The sequence below is a fragment of the Phalangium opilio genome, unplaced genomic scaffold (assembly GCF_054372755.1).
Source record: "Phalangium opilio isolate 3A_F unplaced genomic scaffold, DU_Popi_V2 ptg000002l_1, whole genome shotgun sequence".
NCBI lineage: Eukaryota > Metazoa > Arthropoda > Arachnida > Opiliones > Phalangiidae > Phalangium > Phalangium opilio.
This window is the reverse complement of record NW_028324144.1, coordinates 3,255,183-3,274,037: the sequence shown is the minus strand read 5'-3', so window position 1 is coordinate 3,274,037 and position 18,855 is coordinate 3,255,183. Positions and strand designations below refer to the sequence as shown.

Here is an 18,855-nt window from a genome sequence, read left to right as displayed (position 1 = left end):
TAGGAAGATTTTTCTATATGGTATGGGTAAAGTCTTGAAGGACGCCCTGGTCAGTCGTGCGTGGATGAACTTTTCACGCGCCGATGACCGATGCTTGTACTACCTTGCGTGCCATGCATGGTTATGGCTTCTTTCGATTATGAGATTAATAATACGAATTGCTTCGATAAGCTAGGCTACGTGTGTGAGTGTAGCGTTGAAAAGACATCGGCGCCGGCAAGCTATTAAATAATAAAAATTCACACCTTATGTGTAAACGATATGGGGCCTCCTCAAAATGTAATCTTAATTTCTTTCCTTGTGCTGCAAGGTTACGAAATATTTCTTGTCCTCCAACCAAAGATTTACCACCAGAAGGGGATAATAGAAGAAGAGTGACACTCTGTATATCTTCTTAATACTTTAGTTATGTAGTTCTATGATTCTTCCCAGGCGAGGGAGCACTTTTTGTTTGCTCTTATGCTCATCAAACTTAATTCTAGATGGGCATCGCACCGTGGTAGGGTGAATTCTATAACTGTTTGGTTGGTACTAAATCCTGAGCAATCAAGTAGACACAAACCTTTATTGTCTTGACGTGGGACAAAAATTAATCCGCTAGCTCACGCGCCTTGGCAAACAGTTAAGCGCAATTAGGTAGACACAAACCTTGATTGTCTTGACGTGGGACAAAAATTAATCCCCAAGCGCATGCGCCTTGGCAAACAGTAATGATGAGCTAGTAACTATTTATCGCGTATGTGATTCGGTTTAGTAACCTTGAGTACTCCAAATGTAAAACCATGTTGCTATCAAAGTATCATGTTACAATTACCCAGCCCGCTTTGTGCTGGTACACTTCTCTCGAAGAGACGTATTATAAACTTCTGGATATCCTTGGTCTTCTATCTGTTCATAGTAGTTCGAGAAATAAGGTTTTTAATAAAACTCATTTTTACTACGCCGCGTTGCATAGGAGTATTGATACCATTTACACCAGGAGGACAGGCGACTTAGTGGACAGAGTGCGGCACCAAGTAGCCTGGCCTCCTGCAGTGACAATGGTATCAATCCTCTAAGTCTGAAAACTATGTATATATCTCATGTTGTCCTCTATTCAACAAAACACTCAAAATCAGAACTGGGTGTGCAAAACATAAATTCAAAACAACCTAATTAAATAAATAAATATTTCACTTTCTCTTTACGTCGATATTGTAATTAACCCTCATTGAATCCTAATTTTCTTTTTTTTTTTTTATAAATTTCTACCCCCACGACCTATAGTAATTATTTCTTCAGTTGAAACAAGAAAGAATAAACTAGTTTAGTTCAGAAACGCGTAGGATTTAAGTAGTTTGTAATAATTTTCTCTTTAAAATAATAATTAATGTTATACTTTTGCTCTTGTTTCTTTGAGAGAAACTTGACAACTTTTCAAAGTTTTTAGTATAACTTACTTTCACTCAAAACTAATTTCCTAAAAATCGGAGTACGTGTGTAGGTATTTAAGCTATGGGTTTAACCTTTTTTATATTTTTATTATATTCTATTATCCCAGAAACATTTTTAAGGTTATTTAATTTTGCGAACATTCCAATCTCACAAGGGGGGAAAGGGGGGTCGAAAATATTTTGAAGGGATAGTAGCGGACAAATAATTATTTTTTTTTAATTGAAATGTAAGGTTTTTACTTTATAATTAAATTTAAGGGGTCATCCGTAAAGTACTCCAATCTAAATTGAAGTACTTTACAGTTGCTACAACGGCAAAATGTCATAGGACCAGGGATAGATTTAATTTTAGAAGTAGGAATGGAGAACGGAGTAATCTGGGAGCGCGTCAAAGTCCCGGACCCCCTTCCACGGGACGGGGGGGGGGTATGAAAGAAGAGACGGATGGGTCAAAGCGACAGAGGTAAAAAGGAATAACGTATTTTTCACCGTCCCCGTCAGCAACGTCAACAAAACGTAGTTTAAGTGAGTTAACCAATAAGATAATTTAAACTTTTCGTTATTACGTGTTGGAGGGAGGGGCTCTATACTGGGTGGTCTATGAGTCGGACTGAAGTAAATACTAACCGTTCCGTTCTCCATTCCTACTTTTTAAAATTAAATCTATCCCTGATGACATTTTGCCAGGTCACTGTTTTCGAGTTAAGATTATACATAGTATTTTACAGATGACCCCTTAAATTTAATTAAGAAACTAAAAGGCAATAATTTCTATCTAATATAATTAAGGGGTCATCCCTAAAACACTCCATCAAATCATAACTCGAAAACAATTGCTCGGATGGCAAAATGGAGATAAAAGTTACATTGTCGACTTAAAATAGATTTCCCAAAGCACATCCACCTTAAATTCAGGCAGCAAAATTCTTCACATACTAGAAATAAATGGTATGCTATCCCTTTTAGAAAAGGGGTTTTTAATGATTATCTATTAGGAATTTCGACACGCTGAACTATTACATTTACGTATTATTAACTTGTGTTTTTATCGTGGTTTGGTATCGAATTTATGCGCGACCTTGGCTTACTTATAGACTTAGCGTAGTTGCGTACGCCAAATTTCAAAATTTAGACACGGGCGTTGGTATATATAAAGTCATTTTTCATTTTTTGAGCGTTTAAAAAAAATTGTCAGTTATATAGGAGGGTAACCTACACCTTTGTATTATTATGGGCAGGGATTGCCTATGGTAAAAATTCCACTTTGAAAATTGGTTTATGGAGGTGGTTAAGGGGATAGTGGGTAGCATCTTCCAATCTACTAACTCCTTAAATGCTAAATTTCATGAGGAAAATGTTTCAGCTTTGATATTAGCATTAGATTTTTTGGTTTTACTTAAGAAACTGAGGAGGCTCAAGCATGATTATTTAAACTTTTTTCGACAAATTCTTCACCATTTTTAAACTTTTCTCGACAAATTCTTCACCATTTTTAAACTTTTCTCGACAAATTCTTCACCATTTTTAAACTTTTCTCGACAAATTCTTCACCATTTTTAAACTTTTGTCGATAAATTCTTCACCATTTTTAAACTTTTCTCGACTAATTCTTCACCATTGTCAACATTTTTTCGACAAATCCTTCACAATTTCAAAGTTTTCTCGACAAATTCTTCACCATTTTTAAACTTTTCTCGACAAATTCTTCACCATTTTTAAACTTTTCTCGACAAATTCTTCACCATTTTTAAGTTTTTGTCGATAAATTCTTCACCATTTTTAAACTTTTCTCGACTAATTCTTCACCATTGTCAACATTTTTTCGACAAATCCTTCACAATTTCAAAGTTTTCCCGACAAATTCTTCACCATTTTCAACATTTTTTCGACAAATTCTACACCATTTTCAACTTTTCTCGAAAACCTCTACAACTTTTCCAGATTCGAAAAAAAAAACGATTCTTATCTACAACAACATGCAATTAGGCTTAGCGAAATTTCCTCGGTAACCATGGCAACGAAATTCCTTTTTCATCGCGTACCCTATCATTTTTAACGGTGATGTTATTGGAAAGGATGACGGGAAGCCCTCTTAAAACGTGTTTCTAAGTGACGTAACATTCCATTGCATGTCAAAATCGTGTATGTAGGCGTTTATGTCAAAACTATCTTGTATTTATTTTAACAGAAAAGCAGTAGACCATTAGGCCTAAAAAAAGTCTCCCATATATATTTTTGGTTTGTAAAAAAACCGTAAAACCTCAAATAAAATATGGTTTACCAAGCAAGTCATAGCGTAGGTTTATGTCATAAGGTTTTAGTTGTGTTTTTTATTAGAATTGGCCCCAAAAAAATAAGAGTGCAAACCATCTTATCTTATCCAACTTATCTTTAAATTTCTACCGTGTTATTGTCAGTTTTTGTACGATACAAGTGAATATTCTTGGATGTTATATTCCAATTCTTGTTATTGAAGGGTGTGTAGATTCCGTGGGCGATTTTACATCTAATAAGAGGGATTTATGACGTAGTTTTCATGGAAAGTCAACCCACGTAGTAGGTAAACTTTCAACTGTTTTACGCGTTTATCACTTTTCGTAATCTTGGTGCGGTGCCCTTTTGTCGAGGTTAGAGGTAAATTAGGCCACGCCCTGAGGTTTCTAGACCTACTTTATCGACGTTTGTTTGATTTTCAATAGAAGCTGAAATGTAAACCTTTTTGAGTTCATCTTTGAACGGTCTATTTTATCAAAGACGCAGACAGTTCCATAAATTACATACAGATAAACCAATTCACATTTGGGAGGTGCCCTCTTAGGCCATTTCCTTCGCGCCATCCAAGAGGCAACACCAGACGGAGTTCACCCGAGTTCACTACACGCTCGTGCTGCCTCTAGTGGTGCTTCTTGGCACGAGGGAAGTAACCCAAGAAGGTGACCTCCCCGCCCCTGTGGTGTAGTTACCACTCCATCCCTTTCTCCATCAAGCTCCAAGTTCAAACCTAGTTGGTAAATGTAATACGGTTTACCAACGTACTCTCTCTAGTATTAATACGCCCTAGTTTGACAGAGATGCGACTTGAGATTCCCTCCTTAGTGCTTCACTTTCTGTTTGCCTTTTATTATTATTATTATATTTGTTTAACACCATTTTATTAAGCCTTGGTTGTAATATTAAATCAACATCGTTCAATTTTTTTTATAGCGTCAATATGGCAAGGAAGAGACTGGCCGAGTGGTACTTTACACAACGTCAATGGGGGTTGTTCGTCGAACGCACGATTTGTGTCGAAGAGCCCGAAATATCATGTACACATTGATGATTCGATTCGAAGAGAGGGATGTCTTCATGAACAGACTTTTTCAACAAGAAGTTTGCGAAAGGTTGCATCTAGAGGAAGTCATCGTACCCCAACTCTTCGTCGATGGAGTACATATAGGAGTGAGTGTAGTTTTTCATTTGTTTTGACTAGAAAGAGCCCCTTGTTAAGTTTCGTATTCGTGATTATAACCATAAGTAACCTTACCATAAGTTCCTAAGGTATGTTCCATAAATTTGTCACTGGTAACTTAGAAACTGGAGCTTGTCGTGAAGTGAATGAGGTAGGTTTTAGATTCGAGGTAAAACAACATACGCCTGGTGAGGCGCTGCTGTCAAATTTGGGCTTAGTAATGCAGACTAAATAGGACCTAGATGGAACTTGGTCCTGCAAAATTAATTAACCACCAACCGAGTGTAGGACTTCAATTCTCGCTTCCGTCGTTGTCTCGAACTAGCTCGAGCTGTAAGTGTCTCAGTAGCATAACATTACGAAGTTTAGGAAGTGTCATACTTATGGAAGGAACATATCACTTATAAACTTATGGGATAACCTATCGTATCAGACAAATATACCTTTGTTCCATACCTTACGGACATTTGACCTGAGACAGTTTGTAAAGTGACTCTTTTCTTAGTCATTTCAAACAGTGCCAAGTGACATTGTAACTGGTTTTTATTCACTTTCGGCGGGGGAAAAAAACCGCAATTTCCTTCTGTCTGGGAAAATCTTTTGTTTACTTGGTTCTCTAAGTTTCAACGGAAATTTCTAGCCCCGATAATGGGCCGTTTGTTTTTAGGTCGATCGACTTTTTACGAGATTACTGTGATATCGGATGTCTATAGATAAGAATGTATTTCAGGCCTACTTAATCGAATACTTGGGGGGTAAAAAAATCTTATCGATCTTACTGGTCCCATTACGAGAATTGGCAATAGATCAGCGAGTAAATATGTAAGGAGAGACCGTGAGAATGCACAGGCCTTATTTGTTTTTAAGCTAGGGGTAGTAAATGGGGGTGCAGAGAAACATTTTTAAAATTCAAAATGGGTAAAAAAAACAAACGAAATCCTTCAAAGTTTGCGGAGATAATAATTTTTGACGGTAATTACGAAATGACTAACGGTTTGAAACCCTAAATAATTTAGGCTAGGTAAATTACGTCCACGGTAATGTGATGAAAATACCACCATAGACCTATCATTCTAACCATAAGTATTAATCTGCCTTAGCACCCTGTAGGGTCTACTGTGATTTCCTTTTATCTTGTGTTCCTTAGATTTTTGGGAACGTACTTTCCCCCAATAGTAAAACGTACTACCCCAATGGGAGGCTTTTCGAAAACGTACTTTTCTCCCTTTGGGGGTATTAAAACATCCTTCCCCATACACGAAAGGCTTTTGGCGCCATCTTGCGGCGTAGTTTTCGTCCCATAGCATAGACGCTAATGTTAAAAAGTGGAATTTGAAAATGTACTTTCAAACATCAAAATGTACTTTTCGTACTGAAGACTTTAAAATGTACTAGAAAAGTACATTTGTACTACCAAGAACAACCCTTTTATGTCTGCCCATGTCAAATAATCCTTTCGACACGGGCAGGAATACATACAGCTACTAGGAATCGTTGTGTACGAGCCATTTTCTCAACGTATCTAGGCTGCCTGTTGCACCTTGACCTCGCCCCTGACCTCATGTTGCTACCAACGAATGAAATCACAGTCAGAAAGACGTCAAAATTATGAGCCGTGAATTATTGTACTAGTCCAGCCCACAAAACCTACACAATGATAGAAAATAAAATTAAAAATGATTCTTATTACCTCTTATGTATTCCTGACCCGGGCCATACTTACGAAAACATTTGCAGACTTATGATAGCGCGTAAACTTTTATTTCCTTAAAATTACGATCATTTACAAAGTAAAGTGCAATGTTACTATCGGTATTCAACGACATAAAACCAAGTATATAATTTTCTATTATTCTCTAATGGCCTTTTTGTCCCTCCCTGTTTTACATTTTCGGTAGTATTATACTTTATTTGTAAATTTCAAAATACCTATTGTGTTTTTCACGGAACCGATTTGTCGCTCGGGTGCATTTTCAAAATTTAATTCGAGCTAAACTATTCCAAAATAAATTACCTTCAATAAATTTTTTTATTTGTTCATTTTAGAAATCAGTTAATTCAAGTTTTATTGTTATTCTTTTTTATAGAATGCTGATGTCATAGAACGACTGAATGAAACGGGAGAACTTAGAAAACTTTTGGAACCTTATAAAGTAAGGGTTTTCGATTGGTAATATCAAGATGCGATATCTAGTTTATTAGGGAGAAGTTTAAGATGCCTAAGTATTCGCGCGCCATAGTCCCAGTCCCCCTTTCAAAATACAAGGGGGGACGTAAAAGGAGGCCGGGCTATTTCGCCTCTCCTCAGTCGGAAAATACGTAATTATCGTCATTCGCGTCGCGCTGACGTCAGTTTTCAAGAACCAATGAGATGCATGCTGGTTGTAATTTAGAGGCGGCGGGGATTAACTCCGGACCTACTATACGTTTGGACTGGAGATAAAGCTAGAAATGTGGCGAATTTATATCCTCTCCCTAGTAAACTAGATATCGCTTCTTGCTCGAGCTGTAAGTCTAAAGCATTACGAAGTATAGGTTGTGTCATACTCATGGAACATATCTTATGTATTTATGGTAATATTTATTACTTTGATTTTTTTAATATTTAATTACTTATTTCAGAGACAATCCGTTGGAACTGTTTGCCAAATGTGCGGAGATTTTAGATTTTTGCCCTGTACAACTTGCGGAGGTAGTAAGAAAAGTTCCCAACATCGTCACCAATTTTCAGAAGAAATTGTAGCTCTACGTTGTATGGTTTGTGACGAAAACGGACTCATCAGGTGTAATTTATGCCTTAACGATGATCAAAGCTAAAATTAACGTTTTGAATATAAAGTAAATGAGAAAAACACCGAAATTTCCAGTAAAGTTTCACCCGATTCATTGTTTTATATGAATCTATTTTCTTATAACCTCCAAAATACTTTTGAACTTAGAGAGAGAGAAAAAGTAACTTGAAACAAAGACTTGAAAGTTTTATTTAAAATGAATGTTTGTTTGTTTTCGCCCAAAATGTTTTTGAACGCGATCAAAAACTATAAACTAAACACCGCTCTGCTCTGCTCAATTTTTCAATCGCGTTGAATTATGTTTTTGTATCGTATGTATTTTATAGTGTGAAGAAAAGTGGTGAGTTTTATATAATTATTATATTGTATGTTGGAATTAATGTAACGAAACGACGTTTTTGTGGAAAAGTATTTTATTAATTTTGTAAATTAATAAATAGTACGCAGATTTGTTTTTTTTTCCTCCCCTCCACCCCCAGCCCTAAACAAACACCTCACTAAACATTTATAGTTTTAACGCGCACTTATTGTAGCTAAATTAATTTGTTAATTATTTTTTCAGAATCTAAAATAATAAGTTTCAAAGAAAATTTATGTTTTTTGAAACTTTATAGCAGAAAAAAATGCTTTTTCATCAATAAAATTACTATTAAAAATTGTCTAGATTTATTTCATTGTTCGGGATGCGAGTAATTACGCGATGGAAAACGATTATCAATTTATCATTGAACCGTAAGGTTTTGTTTGTTTACGTTTGTGTTTCGTAATTTCTTCAATAGATAGCACCACTGAAATAATTGTATCTTTGGAAAAATTGGAACTGAACTGAACTGAAGTCATATGCAGAATTACAGGGCCGGAAATAAGAAAAAATTCTTATAGGACATGTGTCCAATGACGCCCCATTGACTTGAAAATTTATGGGACATTGTCCACTGAAGTGTGCAAAAATAGCGTCGCATCTTCATAGTCAAGCTATCAAAACTTTGGAAAATTTATTGGTCAAAATGTCCAGTGACCCCTTAGCTTTTAAAAAAATTATGGGACATTTTAAAATTTTATTGGACAATGTCCATTGTCCTGTGCTTATTTCCGGCCCTGTGTAGAAAGCTTCCAATTCCAAACATGGACGTCGCCATCTTGAATTACGCCATTTTTTCGTCGCTTGCGTGATGCAATTTGGACAAAGGAGTATTTAAAACAGTATTTAATTGGCTTTTAATTAGTCGTACTAAAGTTTTAATAGTTAAATTATCAACTTGAACAAATAATTTCATCATGAAAATGGAAGATAACTCTCAAAGTTGCAACCTTTTAGAGGATAACGAAAACAAAACACCGACACCGAGACAGACGCTAAGGCTTAACAGTAACGATATTGTTTTTAATTGATTGATACGACACTAATGACAGCTAATTATTTAATTATAATTTAAATTATAGAGCCTTCAGGACAGTTAGATATTGGCGAGCATTACATGGTTAGAAGATCTGATAATACATGGCGTACGTAAAACATATCTGCTTCCTTGAAAGTTGAAAGTACGTTTGATCACTGCCGATTCTTTCACAGATCCCGCGGAAATTATTCAGGTTAGACAGAGTGAAATCGAGTCAGGGAAGAATGATTATTACGTTCATTATGAAGGATGTAAGTCTAAATTAATGAATTTATATCAATATTTAATTAATTAGTAATTGAATTGAATTAATTAGATAATCGTAGACTTGATGAATGGGTTGATAGGGAGAGATTCGATCTCTCCTTCTCAAATCGCGAACTTCTTGAAAGTAAAAGTTGTATTTTGGGAACATTGGGAGGCGAACAAGGAGATCAACCTGATAGAAAAATCACGCGTAATCAGAAAAGGAAGCATGATGAGATTAATCACGTTCAAAAAGTAATTTATAAAACATTTCTTATCATAAACGTAACTTAATAACTTAATTATTTATTTAGACTTACGCGGAAATGGATCCCACAACAGCTGCTTTGGAAAAAGAACACGAAGCTGTAAGTTTTCTTATAGATTTTCTCTCACTAATTAAGTAATTTAATTTTAATTAGATTACAAAAGTTAAATACGTTGATAAAATTCAATTTGGAAAGTATGAAATTGATGCCTGGTATTTTTCACCGTTCCCCGAGGAATACGGGAAACAAAATAAATTATGGATATGCGAATATTGTCTTAAATATATGAGACTCGAGAAAACGTATCGCTATCATCAGGTAGTAAGTTAACAAGGCGGTTCTTAATTAAATTAAAATTAAATTTTTTTAATTAAATATTTTATTTTTCGTTAATTTCAACTTTCAGGGTGAATGTACTTTAAGACAACCTCCTGGCAAAGAAATCTATCGAAGAGGAACAATTTCAGTTTGGGAAGTTGATGGAAAAGAGCATAAAGTACGAGGAAAATGTTTAAAATTACGTCAGTTAAGTTTTGTAAAAATAAATTTTTTTTGTCAGGTTTACGCTCAAAATCTTTGTTTATTGGCTAAACTCTTTCTCGATCACAAAACACTTTATTTTGACGTTGAACCCTTTATGTTCTACGTTCTCTGCGAAGTTGACAAGCATGGAGCTCATCTAGTCGGTTATTTTTCCAAAGAAAAGGAATCTCCGGACGGAAATAACGTCGCGTGTATTTTAACATTGCCTCCGTATCAAAGAAAAGGATACGGAAAGTTTCTTATTGCCTTTAGTAAGTTTTAAATTATTGTTTGTTTTCTAGTTAAATTAATTAATTTAATCTTAATTAAAATAGGTTACGAGTTATCAAAGATTGAAAGCACCGTTGGTTCACCAGAAAAACCACTTTCTGATTTGGGAAAATTGAGTTACCGTAGTTATTGGTCGTGGGTTCTATTGGAAATTATGAGGGATTTTCGTGGAACTCTTAATATTAAAGATCTAAGGTAAATTAATTACTTTTAATCTGTTTTGTTTAATTAGCCTTATTCCTGATCAGCGCCACCTACCCATAGCGGCGACTTTGAGAACTACTGTAATCGGCAAGCCAATTAGATGTCGCCAAAATCTGGTGACGTCATTTTTGGTAAGACCCCTAGAGTGCTCGTCAGTGACGTCACCAGATTTTAGCGACATCTAATTGGCTTGCCGATTACAGTAGTTCTCAAAGTCGCCGCTATGGGTAGATGGCGCTGATCAGGAATAAGGCTAATTGATATTAATTTTAAATTTTGTTTTAGTCAAATGACCAGTATTACTCAAAGTGACATTATCGGAACTTTACAAAGTTTAAATATGATAAAATATTGGAAAGGTCAACACGTTATTTGCGTCACTCCTAAATTAGTCGAAGAACATTTGAAAAGCGCGGAATATAAGAAACCTCGGTTAATTGTTGATACCGAGTGTTTAAGATGGACTCCATCCAGGAAACCTCAAACATCGCGTTTTGGGAAGAAATGATAGATACGTTTTCTTTCTCTCTCTTCAACAGAGATTAAAAGATAATTTTAATTTTAGTGTTAATTAATCTGACTAAAATGGTATGGTGCAAAATAACAATTGCAAAATTTGCAACAAGTTTTTGCAATTAAAAAGAAGTGCTTGGTGAATTTTTTTGTTTTTCCATGTAATATGTTCAGGGAAAATAAATAAAAAGTTGATCTTGGGGTCTCAAACTTTAATGTTTCTTAATTATTTTTAATCCACCTTATTCCCTTTCGCCGGAAGTTAGGCTTAGCTCGGGATTCTGAGTAAGAAATTAAGTCTGTCGTCTGCTACAAAAGCGAAAAATATGTACTGTACTACTGTAGCAGACATTCAGACCAATTTCTTCCTGTTACTCACCCCCATGAATCCCGAGCTAAGCGGTGAAAGGAAATAAGGTGGATTAATTAAGGTTAATTAGTTAAATTTCGTAGATTAAAAGTTCAACAAATTTCGCGCCTTTTTTTTTATATTATACAACGCATTTGGCGCGTCGATCGTTTTTTGGTGTTTTTTTCTGGTCACGTGGCTTATTATTACGCAGAAATTGTTTTGTATTATTTTTAGGAAGTTTATTGAATTGGTAAGCATTTTTTCTTATATTCTGATAAAATAAGGTCTATTTAATACAACCGTAAGTTTAATTAGTATTTATTTTCAAATATAATTAGTAAATTTAGTTATTACTCGAGTAATTTGACTATTTATACTTAAATGTTTGAGTCATTGGACCAAGGCTTAAGTGGGAAAATCCATTGTTCACTTAAAGTAGGCTTAGGACAAAGGTTATTGTGTCAAGTTGAATGGGTTTTTTTAATTAAATTAAGTTACTCTAATCGATAATATTGAATTTGGAAGCAGTAGCTCCTAATTAGTAGTTAAATCAGGCCTTTAATTGCTCGCTTAACAAAACAATACAAAACTTGTATTAGAATTAAAAGTTTGAACTTCCGAACGTTAAATTAGTTTAGTTCAGGTTCCGAAGACACAATGTCTGACACAAAAGAAGAAAGACTCGAAGAAGAGAAGGTATACGGAGGATGCGAAGGACCCGATGCTATGTACGTCAAACTTATCTCCTCTGACGGACACGAGTTTATTATCAAGAGAGAGCATGCCTTAACTTCAGGAACAATTAGAGCCATGTTGAGTGGTCCAGGTATGTTAAATTACATCTATTAGAGCACACTAACCCCAAAAATGAGTCCCCTTCCCCTTAAAAGAAGCCTAAACTTGACCATTAAGGCACACTGACCCCAAAAATGAGTCCCCTTCCCCTTAAAAGAAGCCTAAACTTGACCATTAAGGCATACTGACCCCAAAAATGAGTCCCCTTACCCTTAAAAGAAGCCTAAACTTGACCATTAAGGCACACTGACCCCAAAAATGAGTCCCCTTACCCTTAAAAGAAGCCTAAACTTGACCATACCTTAAACTATGGGGTCAATTTGAGGCCATATCCCCTTCTTCAATGAAACTGTCTATTAGGGCACACTGACCCCAAAAACGAAGCCTGAACCTGACAATACCTTAAACTATGGGGTCAATTTGAGGTCATATCCCTTTTAATGAAACTGAAACAAATCAATGTAGGTCAATTTGCTGAAAATGAAACGAATGAGGTCAATTTTAGAGAGATCCCGTAAGTTCTATGCCTTGATATCTGTTTCTTAAGCCAGTAATAATCTATTAACGAGTTTATAAATTATTAATTACCAAACAAATGAAAATAGATCTCACGTGCTACAGAAGGTTTGTCAGTACTTTACCTACAAAGTTCGTTACACCAACAGTTCCACAGAAATCCCAGAATTTCCCATAGCTCCCGAAATAGCTTTGGAATTACTCATGGCCGCTAATTTCCTCGATTGCTGATAAACTTTCTAAAACTATTTTAAAACGATATATATTGCATAACACTGTGAAATATAAAAGATAAAATATTAAGAATTACATAACCTACGAAATGATATTAATTATTAACCAAAATCCTCCGTACTTTTCTTCTAAATTAGTTTTTTTTGAGTTTAAAGTTTGAATTTAAATATTTTGTCATTTCGTAGATATTTTTTTGAATAACAAATAAGTTGAGTTGAGTTGAGTTGAGTTGAAATGAAGAAACGTTTTCAACTCATTTTGTCGTTGTCTTTGAATCCTTTAAGTTTACTTTAAACCTTTTCCTAAATTGTATTTGACGAATTAAACCTTTTTTTTTTCCTTTTTTTGTATTTGGTCTGAAGTTTACGTGCCTTTGTTTTAGAGGGCTGTTAGAAGCAGAAATTTAATATCCCTTAACTAATTAATTAATTAATCTGGTTAACGAAGGTTTAGGACTTTAGTTTAAGTTTAAAACTTTAAAATCCTTAATATTTAATTTAAAGTACCAAAAAGCTTTAATACAAGTTCTTCAAATAAATGCTACACCCCTAACAAGAAAAGATAAATAAAATATGTAAAGTTGCCTTGAACAAAACAAAAACAAAAGTTTTTAATTACACAATTCAATTAAATTAATTTATTTTAATTCGATTTGATTGATTTATGTACCGTCAAGTTTAAATGTTTGAGTTAAAACTTAAAGCAAATAAAATACTTCATTTACATATATTTATTTACTGTGAATGAATGAATTGTTTTTTTACTGTGGTTTTACTTTTAAAGGAAATGTTCAGTTCAGGTAAGATCTAAATATAAAAGGAATTAAGTATAAAAAATTAAAATAAATGACAATCTTATTACAAATGATAATTAGCTCATTTAATTAGTCTTAAAAATAATCAAGGACTACTGCGTCGCCATTTTGTTTAATGACGTCACCATTTAGCCCAAACGGGATTGGTTGAATTCTCACAGGCTGAGAGAGGTAATGTTAAAGTGGGGTTCTGGCTAGCAGACGCCACTAAACCTATGGTGGATGGCGCAGTAGTCCTTGATTGTTTTTAAGAGTAATTAAATGAGGTAATTATTTTGTAATAAGAGATTATTTATTAATTATTTTTAATATTAATTTCCTTTTATATTTAGAAAAAGACGGTTCCTTTAAGCTATAATCAATTATGTTTCTCCGAGTTTTCTTTTAATCGGGAAGTTTTTAAAGAAGTTTGGAACTTTGTATCATGATAAAAGAATTGAAGGGTAATTAACTAATTACTAAAAGATGCCAACAACGAAATAAGTTTTAATATATAAATGGTGAGTGAAAGATTTTTCTCATCTAAACAAAGTAAAACAAACAAATATTCAAATATATTTTATTTTACAAAATTTCAATTTCACAGGAATATTTCAAATATTTTATTATTATAAGTAATTCATAAATATTAAATAAGTCTCCATTTTTAATGCAATCCATGATTTATTTCATTTTTCCATAATTTTTACAACCATTTTTCAATTTTGACGGTAAAGTTCAAGATTCGAATCATATCAATTATATTATATATCATATAATATAATATAAATAAACAGTTTTATTCAATAGTTTCTATACTAGGTTTGCCTAATGCTTGAACAGCGAGAGTATCAGCGGCTTCATTTCCCTTTATACCAGAATGCCCTTTAACGTGAACCCATTCAATATCTAATCCTTGCATAACTTCGTCTAATTCTAGGAAATCCTCTTTATTTTTAACCTCTTCTCCTGATCGAACTTTCCAACCATTTTTCCTCCAGTTTTTAATCCATGATGTTATACCTAAAGTTACAAATTACGAAACAGATTAATTAATTTAAATTTTAAACCCCTTTTTTATTAATTAAATTAATTAAAATTACTTTTAATTAAAAAATCACTATCTGTGTAAAGAACAACTTTTTTCGGAACTACGGGCATTTTTTTAATTTGCTGCAAAGCTCTTATAGCTGCCTGTAATTTAAATATTAATTAATTAATTAATTAACCTCTCTTTATAATTAGTAAACATAATTAAGAACAAACGTGAATTTCTGCACGATTATTTGTCTGTTTTCCTCCAATTCTTTCACTTAAATTTCTGAGCACAAATTAAAATTAATAAAACTAGAGTGTTATCAGTAATGACAAATTTAAAATTAGGCATTACAATTCATGATCGTCGCCAAAGTAAACTCCTAAACCAGCTCTGGCGCCTTGTTTTCCGTTATTAGTGCAAGCTCCGTCAGTATAAACATAAATTATACTTGTATCTTCCCCATCGTTAAATTTACATTTTTTATTATCATTTCCTATTTCGTCTTCCGATTCTGCACCCAAAGTAATTAGGTTTATTTTATTTGTAGGATTTTAGTTTAATTTAAACGAAAAGTTCAGGTAACAAGGCCTTTTTTCTAAATATAAAAGCCTGAAATTAAATACTAAAAAGAAATAATAAATTATCTCTTATTACAATATGATAATTAGTACATTTAATTAGTCTTAAAAATAATCAAGGACTACTGCCTCGCCATCCGCCATTGGTTCAGTGCAGGCGTCTGCTAGCCAGAACCTACTCTCTCAGACTGTGAGAATTCAACCAATCACGTAAGTGTAAGGGGTTCGATTTAGCAGACGCCTCTAAACCAATGGCGGATGGCGCAGTAGTCCTTGATTATTTTTAAGACTAATTAAATTTACTAATTATCATTTTTAATAAGAGATCATTTATTTGTTTTTTCATATTAATTTCCTTTTATATTTAGAAAAAACGCTGTTCTTTTAAGGTATAGAGTGCTGTCAGATGTGACGTCAGATCCAAGGTTAAACGTCACGAGTCTGCCTTTAGCAATGGGCGGCCATGACAGTTACCGTTTTTTCTTTATGGGGAAAACAGCATGGGTGACGTCACACCGGCGCTTCTGACAGCACTCTATAATGTTATGTTAACTGAACTTTTCCATTAATTATTATATTTTAGTTTTTCAATTTTTATTATACTTCTGCGATTTGAAGAACCAGCTTCATTAATCTGTGTTTGCAAACTTTCTACAGTTGCTTTTAATTGAGTTATTTCAGACTTTAATGTCTGTATTTCCGTTGTACAATTACTGAGGTAAATTGTATGATCATTAATTAGGCCTAACTGTGTTCTTAATTCTAATTCTTAAATATTACCAATGATGATTTGAATCAACATTCAAGGTTGGTGATTTCTTATTCTTATCATGTATAGAACCTCCCAATTTAATATATGTCTCGGGGCGGGGTAGGTCACGAAAATCCGAAGATAACGCGTTATTTAGAGAAGGTTCGAGTTCATATGAACTACCAGATTTTTCCTCCAAGTGAATAAATTTTAAAGCCTCTAATTTATTTGGGAATTTTTTATATATTGGTCCTGGGAATCCGTTTATTTGTTTTTTACATTCATCCCTTAATTAATTAACTAACTTAATTAGTTTTGTTCAATAAATAAATTTAATCACGTACCATGTTGAATAAATCCCAGGCTTTCGGCCTCGTCTTACTGCATAAAATGCACTCATTCCCGTATTTTTCAATGCAAACCATAAACTAGCAGCTTTAGGTAATTTAGATATTGAAATATGAACTGCCTACGGTAATTCGCATCTTTAATAATTAGGGGAAATAATTAAAAACGCCGGAAATCTTACTTTCATCAATTAAAAGCACATTTAATTTGTTGCTTTGAATTTTGTGCGCAGAAAACGCCGATCACGGGGTCTAAGCAGGGCCGGAAATAAGCACAGGACACTGTCCAATAAAATTTTAAAATGTCCCATAATTTTTTTTTTAAACTAAGGGGGTCACTGGACATTTTGACCTATAAATTTTACGAAGTTTTGATACCTTGACTATGGAGAAGCGACACCATTTTTGCACCCTCCAGTGGACAATGTCCTATAACAAATATTTCTTATTTCCGGCCCTGGGTCTAATCTAAGGGGTCACGATGACGTCAGGAAGGAGGAGTTAGAGAAGGTCACGTCCGCGAGACGGCGCTGTCTGCTAAATTCTTTCCCAGAGGTTCCGCTCTTATTGTGTAGGGTATGTGTCTCTAATTTTCTACATAATCGTCGGAAAGGTAATTAAATTTTAATAAATACTATTAAATACTTAATTTTCAGCTTATTATAAACGATATTTATCGTAAAATAATAAGATTTAATCATAAAATTTGTCGATTTCGTTCGATTCAAAATTGATCTTACACGCGTCCATAGGCGAATGCGATTCTCCATTAGGCTTAAGTAACGAAATTTCGCGATCGCGATCCACGTGAGAAATTCGCCGTGTTTCTGCCTCGGGCTTTTGTCATATTAATTTTAGATTATATTAATATTTAAAACGGTTAGTTTTATTGCTTCGCGTTTAATTAACGAGGCCTAAATATATTTAAAAATGCATGATTCACACCAAACCAACAGTGATAGGTAGTAATATAATGTTCCCTTCTTGTAATTGTTTGTTTAACAGATGTACACTTCAAATGCGAAGATTCAAAAGCCGCAAGGCGATAAACCTGATGAATTCGAAGCTAATATTTCTCAGGTAAGAAGTTTAAATATAAGAATTTAAATCATTAAGTAACTAACTCTATTAATTAGGCTCTTTTGGAGCTTGAGATGAACTCTGACTTGAAGCAACAGCTTAGGGAACTTCATATTAGGGCTGCGAAGGAAATTGACGTAAATGGCAAAAAGGTAGGCGATTAACTTATTGTACTAATAGATTAATTAATATTAATTGCAATTAAACTTTATTATTATTCATATTACAGGCTATCATTATCTCCGTACCGAAGCCTCAGCTTAAGAGTTTCCAGAAGGTTCAAACGAGGCTCGTTAGGGAATTAGAAAAGAAATTTAGCGGTAAGCACGTTGTCTTCATCGCTCACAGAAGAATTCTACCTAAACCAACAAGGAAAATGAAGTCTAAGAGCAAGCAAAAGCGACCCAGAAGCCGAACCTTAACCGCCGTTCACGATGCTATCCTCGAGGATTTAGTATTTCCAGCTGAAATCATCGGTAAACGTATCCGTATCAGGTTGGATGGAACTAGATTGATAAAAGTTCATCTTGATAGAGCCCAACAAACCACGATCGAACACAAGGTATGTATGTTTATTTAGGCCTATATTAATGTTAGGCTTAAATATCACTGGATAACACAAAAGACCTCTTTAAAATGATGAATATTCAATCCAACACTGATAAAAATGACTGAGGAAGTATGATTCTGATTCGATTAATAATTGAGGCCTAAAAATGTATATTTTGTTTTTATTGGAATGTAAAATTTGATTTATATTTGATGTTTATTATTTTCTTTTAGACGGATACATTTGCCGGTGTTTACAAGAAACTGACTGGAAAGGAAGTTATCTTTGAATTCAGAGAAACGCTATGTTAAGATCAGAGTTCTTGTTTAATATTAAAAAACAACCGAAATAAATGCTGTACCAGAAATGTTCTTTTTATTTTAATTTATGGCCTACTTTTTAATTTAATTTTAGGCCTATTTTTTAATTTAATTTTAGGTCTACTTTTTTTAATTTAATTTTAGGCCTACTTTTTTTAATTTAATTTTAGGCCTATTTTTAATTTAATTTTAGGCCTACTTTTTAATTTAATTTTAGGCCTACTTTTTAATTTAATTTTAGGCCTATTTTTAATTTAATTTTAGGCCTACTTTTTAATTTAATTTTAGGCCTACTTTTTAATTTAATTTTAGGCCTACTTTTTAATTTAATTTTAGGCCTATTTTTAATTTAATTTTAGGCCTACTTTTTAATTTAATT

At 33.7% G+C, this 18,855-nt stretch overlaps 5 protein-coding genes across 8 annotated transcripts in view; 4 read left to right on the top strand and 1 right to left on the bottom strand.

Annotated features, from left to right (window-relative positions):
• The window catches only part of LOC149718296 (uncharacterized), a 31,469-nt gene extending 23,137 nt beyond the window's left edge, over nucleotides 1-8,332 (top strand). Inside the window, exons 2-4 of the mRNA XM_089840611.1 lie at nucleotides 4,638-4,874; nucleotides 6,972-7,037; nucleotides 7,507-8,332. Coding sequence (XP_089696737.1) covers nucleotides 4,638-4,874; nucleotides 6,972-7,037; nucleotides 7,507-7,701 — 498 coding nt within the window. The 3' untranslated portion in view covers nucleotides 7,702-8,332. The remainder of the gene's footprint in view (nucleotides 1-4,637; nucleotides 4,875-6,971; nucleotides 7,038-7,506) is intronic.
• A 482-nt stretch (nucleotides 8,333-8,814) lies between these two features.
• mof (males absent on the first) lies at nucleotides 8,815-11,337 on the top strand. Of its 2 annotated transcripts, none has more exons than XM_089840588.1 (10): nucleotides 8,815-9,045; nucleotides 9,120-9,182; nucleotides 9,250-9,327; nucleotides 9,393-9,577; nucleotides 9,637-9,690; nucleotides 9,745-9,909; nucleotides 9,998-10,087; nucleotides 10,151-10,385; nucleotides 10,449-10,599; nucleotides 10,894-11,337. In XM_089840588.1, exons 1-10 carry the CDS (start codon nucleotides 8,955-8,957, stop codon nucleotides 11,114-11,116), a joined length of 1,335 nt encoding a protein of 444 aa, XP_089696714.1. In that variant the 5' UTR covers nucleotides 8,815-8,954; the 3' UTR covers nucleotides 11,117-11,337. The 2 variants fall into 2 exon arrangements, with proteins under 2 accessions (XP_089696714.1, XP_089696704.1); XM_089840578.1 differs by having other exon boundaries at nucleotides 9,745-9,912.
• A 278-nt stretch (nucleotides 11,338-11,615) lies between these two features.
• Nucleotides 11,616-13,747, top strand: EloC (transcription elongation factor elongin C). The gene is made up of 4 exons (XM_089840598.1): nucleotides 11,616-11,723; nucleotides 12,107-12,299; nucleotides 12,734-12,782; nucleotides 12,874-13,747. The coding sequence occupies exons 2-4, from the start codon at nucleotides 12,131-12,133 to the stop codon at nucleotides 13,013-13,015; spliced, it is 360 nt and encodes a 119-aa protein (XP_089696724.1). The 5' UTR covers nucleotides 11,616-11,723; nucleotides 12,107-12,130; the 3' UTR covers nucleotides 13,016-13,747.
• A 728-nt stretch (nucleotides 13,748-14,475) lies between these two features.
• LOC149718293 (ribonuclease H1-like) lies at nucleotides 14,476-16,947 on the bottom strand. The gene is made up of 9 exons (XM_089840539.1): nucleotides 16,905-16,947; nucleotides 16,709-16,795; nucleotides 16,524-16,648; nucleotides 16,209-16,466; nucleotides 16,032-16,141; nucleotides 15,202-15,361; nucleotides 15,078-15,132; nucleotides 14,915-15,005; nucleotides 14,476-14,834 (listed from the first exon to the last, which is right to left on the bottom strand). The coding sequence occupies exons 2-9, from the start codon at nucleotides 16,712-16,714 to the stop codon at nucleotides 14,611-14,613; spliced, it is 1,029 nt and encodes a 342-aa protein (XP_089696665.1). The 5' UTR covers nucleotides 16,715-16,795; nucleotides 16,905-16,947; the 3' UTR covers nucleotides 14,476-14,610.
• Nucleotides 16,948-16,986: 39 nt separating this feature from the next.
• RpS7 (ribosomal protein S7) lies at nucleotides 16,987-18,523 on the top strand. Of its 3 annotated transcripts, none has more exons than XM_089840548.1 (5): nucleotides 16,987-17,139; nucleotides 17,532-17,606; nucleotides 17,663-17,758; nucleotides 17,836-18,168; nucleotides 18,390-18,523. In XM_089840548.1, the coding sequence occupies exons 2-5, from the start codon at nucleotides 17,532-17,534 to the stop codon at nucleotides 18,465-18,467; spliced, it is 582 nt and encodes a 193-aa protein (XP_089696674.1). In that variant the 5' UTR covers nucleotides 16,987-17,139; the 3' UTR covers nucleotides 18,468-18,523. The 3 variants fall into 3 exon arrangements, with proteins under 3 accessions (XP_089696674.1, XP_089696683.1, XP_089696691.1); XM_089840557.1 differs by having other exon boundaries at nucleotides 17,022-17,102; XM_089840565.1 differs by lacking the exon at nucleotides 16,987-17,139 and adding an exon at nucleotides 17,382-17,405.
• The last annotated feature ends 332 nt before the right edge of the window (nucleotides 18,524-18,855 follow it).

Coding starts and splice junctions, on each gene's coding strand:
- mof (XM_089840578.1), top strand. CDS start 8,955: ATGAAAATGGAAGATAACTCTCAAAGTTGCAACCTTTTAGAGGATAAC. Junction 9,183..9,249: donor AAGATCTGATAATACATGGC/GTACGTAAAACA, acceptor ATTCTTTCACAG/ATCCCGCGGAAATTATTCAG. Junction 10,088..10,150: donor TTGATGGAAAAGAGCATAAA/GTACGAGGAAAA, acceptor TTTTTTTGTCAG/GTTTACGCTCAAAATCTTTG.
- EloC (XM_089840598.1), top strand. CDS start 12,131: ATGTCTGACACAAAAGAAGAAAGACTCGAAGAAGAGAAGGTATACGGA. Junction 12,300..12,733: donor AGCCATGTTGAGTGGTCCAG/GTATGTTAAATT, acceptor AAATCAATGTAG/GTCAATTTGCTGAAAATGAA. Junction 12,783..12,873: donor GTCAATTTTAGAGAGATCCC/GTAAGTTCTATG, acceptor AAATGAAAATAG/ATCTCACGTGCTACAGAAGG.
- LOC149718293 (XM_089840539.1), bottom strand. Junction 15,006..15,077: donor ATAATCGTGCAGAAATTCAC/GTTTGTTCTTAA, acceptor TTTAAATTACAG/GCAGCTATAAGAGCTTTGCA. Junction 14,835..14,914: donor TAGTGATTTTTTAATTAAAA/GTAATTTTAATT, acceptor TTGTAACTTTAG/GTATAACATCATGGATTAAA.
- RpS7 (XM_089840548.1), top strand. CDS start 17,532: ATGTACACTTCAAATGCGAAGATTCAAAAGCCGCAAGGCGATAAACCT. Junction 17,759..17,835: donor TTGACGTAAATGGCAAAAAG/GTAGGCGATTAA, acceptor TTCATATTACAG/GCTATCATTATCTCCGTACC. Junction 18,169..18,389: donor AAACCACGATCGAACACAAG/GTATGTATGTTT, acceptor ATTTTCTTTTAG/ACGGATACATTTGCCGGTGT.